General features: G+C 41.8%; 1 protein-coding gene across 8 annotated transcripts in view; it reads left to right on the top strand.

Annotated features, from left to right (window-relative positions):
- Positions 1-13,594, top strand: part of PAK3 (p21 (RAC1) activated kinase 3) — a 252,788-nt gene that overhangs the window by 205,962 nt on the left and 33,232 nt on the right. For all 8 annotated transcript variants that reach the window (XM_070759569.1, XM_070759570.1, XM_070759568.1 and 5 more), the window contains 4 exons: positions 3,252-3,405; positions 8,856-8,893; positions 10,658-10,789; positions 11,488-11,650. In XM_070759569.1, the coding sequence (XP_070615670.1) occupies positions 3,252-3,405; positions 8,856-8,893; positions 10,658-10,789; positions 11,488-11,650 (487 nt within the window). The remainder of the gene's footprint in view (positions 1-3,251; positions 3,406-8,855; positions 8,894-10,657; positions 10,790-11,487; positions 11,651-13,594) is intronic.

Raw genomic sequence — 13,594 nt, forward strand, 5'->3', positions numbered from 1 at the left:
GTCCCATTGCCATTTCATTGTTGCTTGGCACCACGGTGAACTACAAAAATAGGGACACAAACACTGAACAAATTGTTGAAAGATGAATAGGGGAAACAGCTTTCTCCAGCCTTGAGCACTGTTGCCGTGACATAAATGGGAGAACCTGGATTTTAAGAAGACACACTATTAAGTTCTGTCTAGAACAGAAGATCAGAGAATGAAGGGGTATAATTTGGTGTTAATATGGGCAAGCATTGTAAGAGAAGAGGCACATCCTGGGGACAGAATCAAGAGAGAACTAAGGCTAGAATCGTTACATGTCCACAAATCCAACCCCTCCTGAATTCAATTTACTCAATTTAACACTGACTGGTAGTTGACTAGATTCTTGAGCAATAAATCAGCTTAATTGGAATTTAATGTGTAGTCCTGATTCTTTGTGACTGACCAGCATAATGGATCTGGTAACCTGGATGACCACCAGATGTCAGTGGCACTCTGTGATGCTCCAGCTTTGGTAGCCTTGAAGTATTCAAACATCTGTCTTATATGTAGAAGGAGCCAGATTCAGTATTGGAGTGGAAAAAGCAACATGGAACTAAAGCAATGATGTCATAGTTTCTTGGACAAGGCAAAATTTTAGTGCTGGGGGGCACTTTCTGAAAGTTTAGAACCCAGGGGGCTGTTGCTAAATGGACTTCAAAAAGACACTTGCATGGCTTAATATCTATGGAGATTCTCCATCATCCAGGTCGTGGTTGTCCCAAAAGTGCTTTTCCAAAAGATAACTGGACTTTCTTGTTGTTTTTTTCCTTCAAGAACTGAAGTTTGCAATGGAACTGAAGTTTGCTTGCAGAAGTGAATAAGATTCTTGAATGAGAAGGGAAACTTTTTCAAGGGAAACCCCCCCACAAAAGTCCAGTTGTCTTTTGGAAATGTACCTTTGGGACTTGCATGGCTCCCCCCTCCCCAATTTCTCCTGCTGCCCCCCCCTTTTTTTTACTTAAGAATGCTCAAATAAGGCCCATAAGCATTCTAAATAAAGATGCTTCTACAGGCTGGTTCCTTCCCTTTCAGAATTAATTAATAAATATTTCATATTTCTAAACTGCCCATCTCCCTCAGAGAGGGGCTGAGAATGCCAAGTTCATTTTGTTTTTTAAAGTACTAAGTGCTGATTTTAAGCACCAGGGGAGGTGACACGTCAGCATCAAGTTATGTTCCCCTATACTTTAATATAAATTTAAATTAGTTCTGATTGAAGGAGTAAAAAGAAAGTGCAACTTTAGAGTATAGAAATAACACTCCCATTTCAGGTCAATAATTTCTTTTTGAGCTATACTTCTGGCACAGATTTGGTGCAATGGGGACCCATTCTAGTCATGCTATGAAATTAAATACAAGCAATTTGCTGCCCATTTTATAAACCAGCATGTTGCGAATCCATAGTTTTTCAGGAAGTGACCAGGAAGGACATGAGAGGTGATATCCAGAACCTACAACATCTGAGGCTTTGTTAGAAACCGTTGACTTTCCCTTGCCAAGAAACCTCTTTATAACTGTACTGTAATTTTTTTTCATGGGGCCCTTTCAGAATTGTCCAGGGGAAAAAAACATCTCATCTGTTCCACCCAATCCCTCCCCTCCTGGTTTGGAAAAGCAAGTAGCCCATCCAATTATAGGGCTACTTAAATGAAATAGAATGACTCTTTAGCCAGCCTCAAACCAGAAATGAAATTAGCCAGAGCTCCACATTTCTTTCCAAGCGAGAAAATTATGCTTCCAACTTTGGGCTGTTGAAATTTTTCTCTGGTTTCCCCCTCCAAAAAAATCTTCTTGCATCTTCAGTAACTTGTGAATGACCTCTTGTGTTTGCTATTTCCCTCAATTAGATAGGAAACATAATTGATCCACTAGATTCCATCTCTTTCCCACCTTCTGATTTTTCCCCACCTTCTGTTTTAACTTTCTTTTCTTTCTTTATTTACATCCATTGCAGCCAGCTCTCTGTGGCTCACAGATGTGTACAGGGAAGCTCTCCGAGGTGCGTCATGGGCCCAAAATAAGGGGCTTCTTTGAGATGTTTTAGTGCTGCGATCGCAGGCTTCATGTGTGTGCAGTAGAGTATGTTGTTTGCTTTTCTCCTCACTTTCCCATCACGGACCGCCCTTCCCGCCAAGCACCATCTCATCTCTCATTTTTGCAGAAAAAAACCCTCTTAGAACAGAAATAACTGAACCCTAAACTGAATCTGGCAATTAAGAAAACGGAGCCATGGGTTCCAAAATGTCATTGAAGGCTACCGAGACAAACCGGGGGGGGGGGGGGGGGGGGCAGTGGCCCTGCTGGTGTCTTCATCACTGCCATAGAAAGCAGGAAGAAACGGTTGACACCAGAGGGCAGGAAATTATACTGGATGTTTTGAAACGTTTCTTAACCCCCCTGCACGAAGCTTGTCAAAGAGAGATCCAAGCTAGAAGTAAGGAGAACGATTAATCAATGGAATATCTTGCCTCCATCACTGAAGGTTTTCAAAAATAGATGGAACAATCATTTACCCAGGTCTCCTACTTTGAGTAGAAGGTTGGACTAGAAGACCTCCAAGGTGCCTTCCAGCCCAATAATTCTATGATAGACGGTTTGGGTGGGAAGAAGCCTCTAATATTGGTGTACACAGCATGAGCTGCCACCTGCAATGAACAAGTAAGATGTGATGTGTCCCCTTTCACATCTATGCTGTGGTTCCCGAAGTCCAAGCCTGGGGATGCTTCCTACCCCAGCAGGGATCTCCTGTGCCTCCAAACGGGATAGTACCAATTGGATCTGCTCTGAGTGTTTGAGGAAAGCACAAATTTTAAAGTTCTGCATCAAATATCCAGTGTAAGATTCCTAAAGCCCACCACGTTTATGTCTAAATTAGTTGGGTGGGGGCATATATGAACCCTGAATAACAGGGAGTTTGTTACATTTTCCTGCAATAATTGATTTCAGGATGAATTTCATGCACTTTTCTTTTTTCTTTTTGCCACAATCATAAATTTCTTTGTTTTGTTTTGTTTTTTTGTTTTTAAATTGGATCCAGGTATTAGCTCTTTGTTTTAAGAGAGGATGAGAGAATGATTGCAGCTGCTGTAAACTGTCTAGCTTTAATGGCTTACAGGCTTACAGGTAACCTGGGCTTCTTGTTAAGGAACTGTTTTTAGCACAACATCTCCCAGAGCTTGGGCAGAATCCTCTGAGACCTCACCTGTCTTGTTGGGCTTTTGCAGGGCATTCCTGAGCAGTGGGCCAGGCTATTACAGACTTCCAACATTACCAAACTGGAACAGAAGAAAAACCCACAAGCTGTTCTGGATGTTCTCAAATTCTACGATTCCAAAGAGACGGTCAACAATCAGAAATATATGAGTTTTACATCAGGAGGTAAGCAAAGGTCATGTATCATCACGAGTGAGAAGAAAAGGTTGCAGCTGGATATCCATATTGGTGCAAAAACCTGGACCATTGAGGAGAGGCTGTCATGAGGAATATCTATCTGTCTAGTCACTAGGAGTCTGAGGACAGATAACCATAGTTTAGAGATGGGCTAGCTGTGTTCACATATTATGCTAGGGAACCCCTACAATCATGACTACAATTTTTTTTTAAATTAATAGAGTTGAAAGGGACCGTTAGGTCATCGAGTCCAACCCCCTGCCTGAGCAGGAAACCATACAGCACCCCAGCCAAATGGAAGTCCAATCTCCTCTTGAAGGTGTCCAGAGTTGGGGAGTTCACCACCTCCCCTGGCAGGCAGTTCCATTGGTTGATCGCTCTGACCGTCAGGAAGTTCTTCCTTATGTCCAGGTTGAATCTCTCCTTGGTCAGCTTCCAACCATTGTTCCTCGTCCGGCCCTCTGGTGCCCTGGGGAATAAAGAGACCCCCTCCTCACCGTGGCAACCCCTCAAGTATCTGTAAACTGCTATCATGTCCCCTCTAGACCTTCTTTTTTCTAGGCTGTCCATGCCCAGTTCTCTCAATCTCTCTTCGTAAGTCTTGGTTTCGAGTCCCCTAATCATTTTGGTTGCTCTTTTTTGCACCTTCTCCAGAGTTTCGATGTCTTTTTTGTAGTGAGGTGACCAAAATTGGATGCAGTACTCCAGGTGGGGTCTGACCAGGGCATAGTAGAGTGGTATTAGTACTTCCCTGGTCTTGGAGCGTATTCCTCTGTTGATGTAGCTTAGGATTGAGTTGGCTTTTTTGGCTGCTGCTGCACATTGCTGACTCATGTTTAGTTGATTGTCCACCAAGACTCCAAGATCTCTTTCGCAGTCACTACTGCTGAGTGGGGTATCTCCCAGGCTGTATGTATGTCTAGGGTTCTTTTTGCCAAGGTGGAGGACTCTGCATTTGTCGGTGTTGAACCTCATTTTGTTGGTATGGGCCCACTGTGATAGTCTGTCTAGGTCTTCTTGTACTCTGAGCCTGTCCTCAAGGGTGTTGGCTACCCCCGCCAGCTTGGTGTCATCTGCAAATTTTATTAGTTCCCCTTTTATTCCCTCGTCCAGGTCATTGATGAAGATGTTAAAGAGTACAGGACCCAGGACAGAGCCCTGTGGTACTCCACTGTCTACTTTTTTCCATGTGGATTTGGTGCCGTTGAGGACAACTCGTTGGGTGCGGTTGATCAGCCAACTGTTTATCCATCTACATGTGTAGTAATCTACTCCATTTTTTTCTAGTTTGTGGATTAGGAGATTGTGGTCGACTTTATCGAAAGCCTTACTGAAATCCAAGTATATGAGGTCCACTGAGTTGCGTTGGTCAACTGACTTGGTTATGGTGTTGAAAAATGATATGAGATTGGTTTGGCATGATTTGTTTCTGATGAATCCGTGCTGGCTATTGGATATGATCTTGTTTGTTTCTAGGAAGTGGGTAAGTTGTTTTTTGATTATTTTCTCCAGTATTTTTCCAGGTATAGAGGTCAGACTGATTGGTCTGTAGTTACCTGGGTTGGTCTTTTTGCCTTTTTTGTGGATGGGGACTACGTCAGCTCGCTTCCAGTCTTCCGGTAGGTCTCCAGTGATCCAGGATATTTGGTAGATGAGGAGGAGTGGTTCCGCTATGGTGTCTGCCAATTCTTTTAGGACTTTGGGGTGAAGTCCGTCTGGCCCTGGTGATTTGTATTCGTTGAGTTCCCTCAGGTAGTCCCTCACTGTGCTTTTGTCTATGTTGAGTTCGGTTCTGGGGCAGTTTGTTGCAGTTAAATTGCAGATTGGTTGGAGGGAGGTTCCCTTTTGTGTGAAGACTAATGCAAAGTAGGCGTTGAGTAGCTGTGCTTGGTCATTGCTGTCTGTGATTTCTCTTGGCATCAATAGTATTAGCGATAGCATTTAGACTTGTATACCGCTTCATAGTTGTTTTACAGCCCTTTCTAAGCGGTTTATAGAATCAGCTTCTTGCCCCTAGCAATCTCCATCCCATCTCGGAAGGATGGAAGGCTGAAACAACCTTGAGCCGGTGAGGAGATTTGAACTGCTGAACTACAGCTAGCAGTTAGCTGAAGTAGCCTGCAGTGGTGCACTCTAACCACTGTACCACCCTGGCTCTAAATTTCCACTGCTAAGCAGGGCGCTTGTTAAGAGAGTTCACTTTTTCTGCCTTGGTTGTTAAAAGAATCCCAGTAGATGTTAAGTCATTACACTGTAGTTAAGCAAATCTGGCTTCTCCCATTGACTTTGCTTGCCAGAAGCTGAGTAGGTCAAAAATGGGAATCAATCAATGAGAATAGAGATGGAAGGGACCTTGGAGGTCTTCTAGTCGAGGCTCCTGCTCAAGTAGGAGACCCTATACCATTTCAGAGAAATGAGTGTCTTCTTAAAAACGTCCAGTGATGGAGCACCCAAAACTTCTGAAAGCAAACTCTTCCACTGGTTCATTGTCCTCACTGTTAGGAAGTTCTATTTTATTCCCAGGTTATTTCTCTCCTTGATTAGTTTCCATCCATTGTTTCTTGTTTCTTGTTCATCCATTCCTCTTTGTGGCAACCTCTCCAGTACTGGAATACTGCTATCATATGTCCTTACCCCCAGTCCTTCTTTTCTCTAGCTAAACCCAAATCCTACAATGTTTCTTCATATGTTTTAGTGTCCAGGCCTTTGATCATCTTACTTGCTCTTCTTTTAGTTTTCCCCGAAGTCTCAACATCTTTTTTGTATTGTGACCAAAACTGGATGCAATGTTCCAGATGTGGTCTTATTAAGAGTTTATAAAGCAGCAAAAATATTTCACGTGATCTTGATTCTATGCCTCTGTTTATATAACCAAGGATTATATTAGCTTTTTGGGCTGCTGCTGTACATTGATGGATCATATTCAAATGATCATCCACTAAGGTCCCTCACACAGTTATTGTTTTTGAGCCTGGTCACATCTAATCTGTCTTTATACCTTTGCTTTTTCTGCCTAAATGTAAAACTTTGTTTTTCTCCACATTGGAATTCATGTTGTTGAATCAGATGAGCCTGTGATGCTGTAACCGTTGCAAATATAAGCTGATTGCCAGGCACCTGAATTTTGATCACATAGGGACAACCATCTACAAGGATCAGTTACAAGTCACTTCTTTCCGTGGCATTATAACTTTGAATAGTTTGAAGAGTTACTAAACAAGGATTGCAAGTCTAGGATGACCCATAAAGTCACTTTCATAAAGCCCTGGATTTAAGGTGGACTGTTTAAGTAAAATGTAATTAAATCTAACCATATATTATCTGGATTCAGTCATAACAATGTTAAACTAAACCTTCAACCTTCAGGGTTTTACAGATCTCAGCTGGATGTTACACATTTCCTGCAAATGATCTACTCTACCTTTTAGTAACAGTTATTGCATTGGACAGGAAATGAACACTCGGACACCAAGCTGGTTAAAATGGGTCACTTTATTAAATATTAACAGAAAGACCTGCAGGGGTCACTAAATGGGGCGGAGATTCTGAACACAACATGCTTGGGCAACTAATGGGCATACCTCCATGCCTCGTCAGGGTGAGGCATGCCCCATCTGCACCCAGCCCGAAAGCCACACCCAGCATGTGGGAGGGCTCACCCCCCATGACCTGGAACCGGAAATGACGTAGGTGAGCCCCAAGGGCACCTCCTTCACACCGCTCCGTCCAGTTAGGCAGCATGAGTTGTCCAATGGGGGTGCCAATCATCTTACAAAAGATGCCCAAAGGAGAACACACAGTTGCTACTGATACCCTTTCCGCCCCGTTTCTGCCATATAGTGACCAAATACATATACATCCAATTGTTGCCAGATGTACCCCGTAACCACAAATCCAATTCACTCATCCAGGATGGAGTAGGTGAAAAAACAATCCGTAATAAATGCTCAGGATTGCAAAAAATTCCTACTCGCCCCCCCTAGGCAACCTTTTTTAAAAAACACCTTGGACTGAGGGGAGGGTTGGTGGGTGTCTGTAGGGCATCGAGCTCGGAGGGCAAGGGATGCAAGGGGGGGCCATCAGGCTCTGTTATAGAAAGCTAGCCCTGCCCCCTCTTCCCAGAATGCATGAGCAGCTGACAGGATTCTCTGGGGTGCTCTCACGATCACCCTGACTAGTAGGCAGAGACGAGTTGCTTCCCGCCTGCTGCAAATGTCTGCCGGGTGTTAGTTCGCCCGGCCTCTCAATTCTTGCATCTTTGAGATCCTGCTACCAGAACAAGATGTCAAAAGGAGACAAAACTGGTAGACTTGCCTACTTTGGGCTGTAATCAAGCCCATTTTTTTCAGTCATGTCCACTATGAGGCCCTCAGAATATTATCCCTGCACAAATGTGACTCAATAATGTCCATGCTGGACATGTTAAAAGATTTCATTTAACACTTTGAACTGTGTTCTCTTCAATTGCCACGTTGAGTCCAAACAGAACTATGTTATGGCTGCATCGTATTCAATATTTTGCTATCTCTTTTCCTCTGGTAAAATAGCTCTGAATCTCCAGAGGTTGCTTTAAAATAAAGATAGCTTGTAATTTACTAGGATCTTTGTGAGGGATTGAACATGACAACATCACCAATATGGAGAGGGCTGCAGAAAAAACAGTTAGAGAAAAGGCGATAGACAAGAAGCATGATCAAATAAAAAGAGGGGAAAGGGGTGGAGAGTAGACTTCAGGGCAACCTCAAGAAGATGGGTTGGTGATGGGAAGCTCTGGAATGTGGGGGTGAAGATGCAACCTCAAGAAGATGGGTTGGTGATGGGAAGCTCTGGAATGTGGGGGTGAAGATGGCACGTGGCTGGGAACTCTAGACTGCACAATCTCTTCCCTAGCAATGTCTTTGGGAGAAGTTCAAATCCAGGAATTGTTGATGACAAGTGGGATTTTTTAAAAAATAATCTGCGGGAGGGGAGATAAAAATAGGTATCTCTCTCGCACCCATCTATGATTATCCATATTTGCTATCTATATCTAGATGGAGGAAATAAAAATAGCAAATATGGAGAATAAGGAAGATTGGAGAAGCTCAGGGGATAAACCAGGGGTGTTCAACCTTGGCAACTTTTAAGAACTGGCTGCGGAATTCTGGGAGTGGAAGTGCACAAGTCTAAAATTTGCCCATGTTAGACACACCTTTGGGATAGATAGTACTATCTTGATGGAAACAAGGAAGATTATACAGTAAGTGGGGTAGCCAGTGAAATAAAATGTGATGAAAGAAGATTTGACAAGCTGGTCCATTGAACAAAAGCTTCCCATACTACATCATTTTGTGGCAGAATCAACCTTCACCATCTAGGTAGACCCTGAAACCTGAAATGTTCTTCCTTCTTCATTTCTAATAATCAAACCATCATAGATTTTCTTTTGCCCATTGCAGATAAAAGTGCCCATGGCTACATTGCAGCCCATCCCTCGGTAAGTACCCTGCCTTAGTTGCTAATGAATTTCTATATTCTGGAATTCCATTTATTTTCTGGCTTAACTTGCTGTATACCAGGGTAAACACGATCAATTTCATGATTTTATATCAGCAGAATGCACATTAGCAAGGGAATCTACCAATATATTTAAATGCAGTCCACACTAATTTTGCATTAAATGTAAGTGGTCCTGCTTTTAATGCTAAATGACTGATCGGGGACATTTTTCATGTAGCGGGACTTAATTTTGCCCTGCCAGCTAGACAACAAAGACCATACTGTGGCGGCAGATAAGAGTGGCATATTGCAAAGCTTCTGTGAAATAAGGCACGTCTACAAAGCACAAATTCTTTCATAGACGAGAAATTTTTGCAAACATGGCTACATTTTTAAAATTGATAGGTACAATGAAATGTAGATTTCTCCATACCAGGTGTATTCCAACATGAGAGAAGCTGAGAAAGAAACATAACTCAAGATAGAATAGAACAGAATTCTTTATTGGCCAAGTGTGATTGGACACACAAGGAATTTATTCTTGGTGCAGATGCTCTCAGTGTACATAAAAGAAAAGATACATTTGTCAAGAATCATGAGGTACAGCACTTAATGATTGTTATAGGGCACAAATAATATAAATATATAAAGTCAACAGGTGGAAAATGAATGTGTTAGTGGCAAATGGCATGGGATGCACAAATTAAAAACATTCTAAGAAACTTTTGCCCTTAATTAACTCTCTAATAAAATGGAGCTGAAGGTTCTGAGCACAATTTCTAAGATTGCTTACTTTAATTCTTGTGTTTTTGCATGATTTTTGCTTTTGTATATATTGATCTCTAAATATCCCTTCTAATCCCTTTTATTCTATATTCTATATATATAGACTTCAATTCCCAGAATTCCCCAGGCAGTTTAGTCATTGCTATAAAATAATATAGAATAACACGGTTGGAAGGAATCCTGGAGTTCTTCTAATCTAACTTTCTGTTTGAGCAGGAGATCTTATACTATTAAATAAGACACATGGTTGTCCAAACTCTTCCTGAACATCTTCTATGAATATAAACCTAGAAATGCTCAAGTTTAGGAAAACTCTGAATAAAAATATCATATCAAAGCTGTACCTCTAAAAACTTTCCCCATCCCTGCCAATCTGCACATGCTATCAACTTTCACTGCAGTAATAATCTTATCATTTGGTATCCCCATTTGTCACCATTTCCACCGGCTAGTTTTACCGTGTTAAAAGCCAGGGTTTCAAAAGAATGCCATGTTAAAACAAACCCATCTGTACTTTGTGCCACACTGTGTAGATAGTATTACACAACTTTACGGCTTAGCAGGATGGAAGACTTGGGACAAGGTTGCTCTTGTAAATCTTTGCCAGAGAAGAGTGTGGTACCTGTTTTCCTGTCTCACTGTCAAGGCAGATGGCACATAATATCTAAACAATCAATTGGTGCTTTGAGTTTGTTTTAAAATATATCAGTGTTTCTCCATCCATAGCAACTTGAAGATGCTGGACTTCAACTCCCAGAATTCCCCAGCCAGTATGCTGGCTGAGGACTTCTGGAAGTTGAAGTCCATGCATCTTCAAGTTGCGATAGTTGAGAATCACTCCATATAATCTCAACAGCAGAGGCACAGAATTGATGGGTGGTAGAAACATCAAGATAGGAGCAGTTGAAGATGCAGGGTGCTTAGTTTTGTAACTGGGCTGGAGCTTCATCAGTTTCTGCAACTCTTAACCTTTCAGAGCACGAAAACAGCTTCAGAGCCACCATTGGCTCCCCCAGTTTCTGAAGAAGAGGACGAAGAAGATGAAGAGGAGGAGGATGACAACGAGCCACCCCCTGTGATTGCCCCACGCCCAGAACATACTAAATCAGTAAGCTCTTTTGCTTGCCATCTGCTGAAGGAGGCCAGGAATTAAAAAGCAGCAGATGCGGAATTTAAATTTTTTTAAAAAGTTATAATCTTTGCTTTCTCCAGGTTTTTAATTTATATAGCTCAAGGAGGAGGGTAGTGTATTGTTTTCCAGATTCTCAACTTACTTGAGTTACCTTTTCTTTCTTAGCACAAATTTCATTTTCAAGAGTGTTTCTGAGAACCAGGATTACTTCATAAAAGAAAATAGATTTGAGGCAGCTAAATGCAGAATTTCCCTTCCTTTCACAAGGCCTAGTTCAGAAGGAGAAAATCCATAATACAGCAAAGAGCCCTCACTAATTTATGATGTCAAGATATATTTTTTTTATAAAGAATGGTTTGTATTCATCCCCTGAAATTAATCTGTTGACCCAAGACTTTGCAATATTTATTTGACAATGCCAATTTTTTTTCAGTGCATGAAAAAATGGAGAGGACCTCTTGCTCTGGCATTTGGTCATAAATGGAAAGGCATTTTAGAAGTCCTGAAATCCATTCCCTGCTCGCCCAAAGGTTAAATTAAATGTTTGGGGAGGAATGGAGTATTTATGGACTGGCGAAAGACCACCGGTTGTCTTCTGCAAGACAATTCACTGAGGATTTGTTTGGGGGTCCACCAATCTCAGCTCTTTGTGGGTTTTTTTTTCTCTGTTCCAGATTTACACACGTTCAGTGATAGAGCCTGTTGCTTCACCAGCCTCAGTGAAAGAGTCAACAGTCCCCCAGCCTGAAAATTCAAACACAAGCACTTTGTATAGAAACACAGACCGGCAACGGAAGAAATCGAAAATGACTGATGAAGAGATTCTAGAGAAATTAAGTGAGCATTTCTTTTTCTCTTGTCGTAGTCATTTGCTGACAAAATCACGTAACGGAGTTAGGAAAATGACAGAAAGAACGAAAACCTCGAGAAGTACAACCACGACTACTTTTAAGGTCTTCTAATTACAGTGAGAAGATAGATTGTGATGGCATGGTACACTGCATCAGGCTAAGACCTACCAGCTGCATTTCTCACATAACATAAGGATCAGGCTTACTTTTGTTGTGGTGGCACAGTGGCTCAGCAATTAAGACACTGCAGGTTTGAGACTCCAGCACCACACAATAGATGAACCTGTCCTTACTCCATCTATTGCTAGCTAACAATTCAAAACAATAGCAGTAGCATTTAGACTTATATACTACTTCACATTGCTTTTACAGCCTCCTCTAAGTGGTTTTACAGAATCAGCATATTGTTCCCAACAATCTGGGTCCTCATTTTACCCAGGGTGGAAGGCTGAGTCAACCTTGAGCCAGTGGTGAGATTTGAACTACTGAACTACAGCTAGCAGTTAGCGGAAGTAGCAGTGCTGCACTACTGCACCACCCCAGTTTTAGATACAAATGCAAGTAGATAAATAGGTACCACTTTGGTAGGAAGGTAACACTGCTCCCTGAGATCATACTGGCTACATGACTATGAAAATGTCTAAATGGACAACACTGGCTCAATAGCCATGAAACATAGATGAGCACCACCTCCTTATGCCAGTAGCAACTACCAGAGTAAAGCCGGAGGGACTCTTTTTTACTTTTGGTTAAATAATTTATAATTTTCCAAACCCATGCTCAAACCATTGCATGAATTTAGGAAATGATTTAATTCACTATCCAAGTGAAGAATGCTGTATGCAGTGCAACCATTCGGTTCCAATTTATATCCTCAGTTTGATTGGCCAGAATTATTTATTTTATTATTTTATTTTATTAGATTTATTGGCCACCCTTCTCCTCACGGACTCAGGTGGCTAACTTCCTTCCTTCCTTCCTTCCCTCCCTCCCTCCTTCCTTCCTTCCTTCCTTCTACCCATCTTCCATTCCATTCCAGCCAACTCTGCATGGTGTATAATATAAATAGAAAATTAAAGCCATATGCCAGACAACCCATATGCTAATATAGTAAAAAGGCTATTTTGCTGCCATATTGTGAAACAAAACATTTATGGCTGAGCAGCATTATTAATGGAGCCCAGTTCGATCTGGTTCCCTGCCCTGAATCTCTAAACTCATTTTGCTTCCTTGATTATTGTCAACTTTCATTTCTCTTCCTTTAATAATGTAATAGGCACTTGATTACCATGCTCCAAGGCAGGGGTCCCCAAACTTTTTACACAGGGGGCCAGTTCACTGTCCCTCAGACTGTTGGAGGGCCGGACTATTAAAAAAACGTGTGAACAAATCCCTATGCACACTGCACATACATTATTTAAAGTAAAAAACAAAATGGGAACAAATACAATATTTAATATTTATTCTTCCTCTTTCTTTCTCTCTCTCTCTCTCCCTTTCTCTCTGTCCTTCTGTCTTTCTAGTTCTCTCTCTTTCTCTCTGTCCTCTCTCTTTCTTTCTCTCTCTTCTCTTTCTCTCACTCACTCTCTTTATATCTCTCCCTCTTTCTCTCTCCCTCTCTGTCTCCTTCTTTCTTTCTCTCTCTCTCCCTTTCTATCTCTCCTCTTCCTTTCTCTCCCCCTCTCTTTCTTTCTCTCTCTCTTCTCTTTCTCTCACTCACTCTCTTTCTCTCTCCCTCTTTCTCTCTACCTTTCTTTCTCTTTCTCTCTCTCCCTTTCTCTGTCCCTCTTTCTTTCTCTCTGTCCCTCTCTTTCTTTTTCTCTGTCCCTCTCTTTCTTTTTCTCTGTCCCTCTCTTTCTTTCTCTCTGTCCCTCTTTCTTTCTCTCTGTCCCTCTCTTTCTTTTTCTCTGTCCCTCTTTCTTTCTCTCTG

Source organism: Erythrolamprus reginae, chromosome 8, assembly GCF_031021105.1.
Source record: "Erythrolamprus reginae isolate rEryReg1 chromosome 8, rEryReg1.hap1, whole genome shotgun sequence".
NCBI lineage: Eukaryota > Metazoa > Chordata > Lepidosauria > Squamata > Dipsadidae > Erythrolamprus > Erythrolamprus reginae.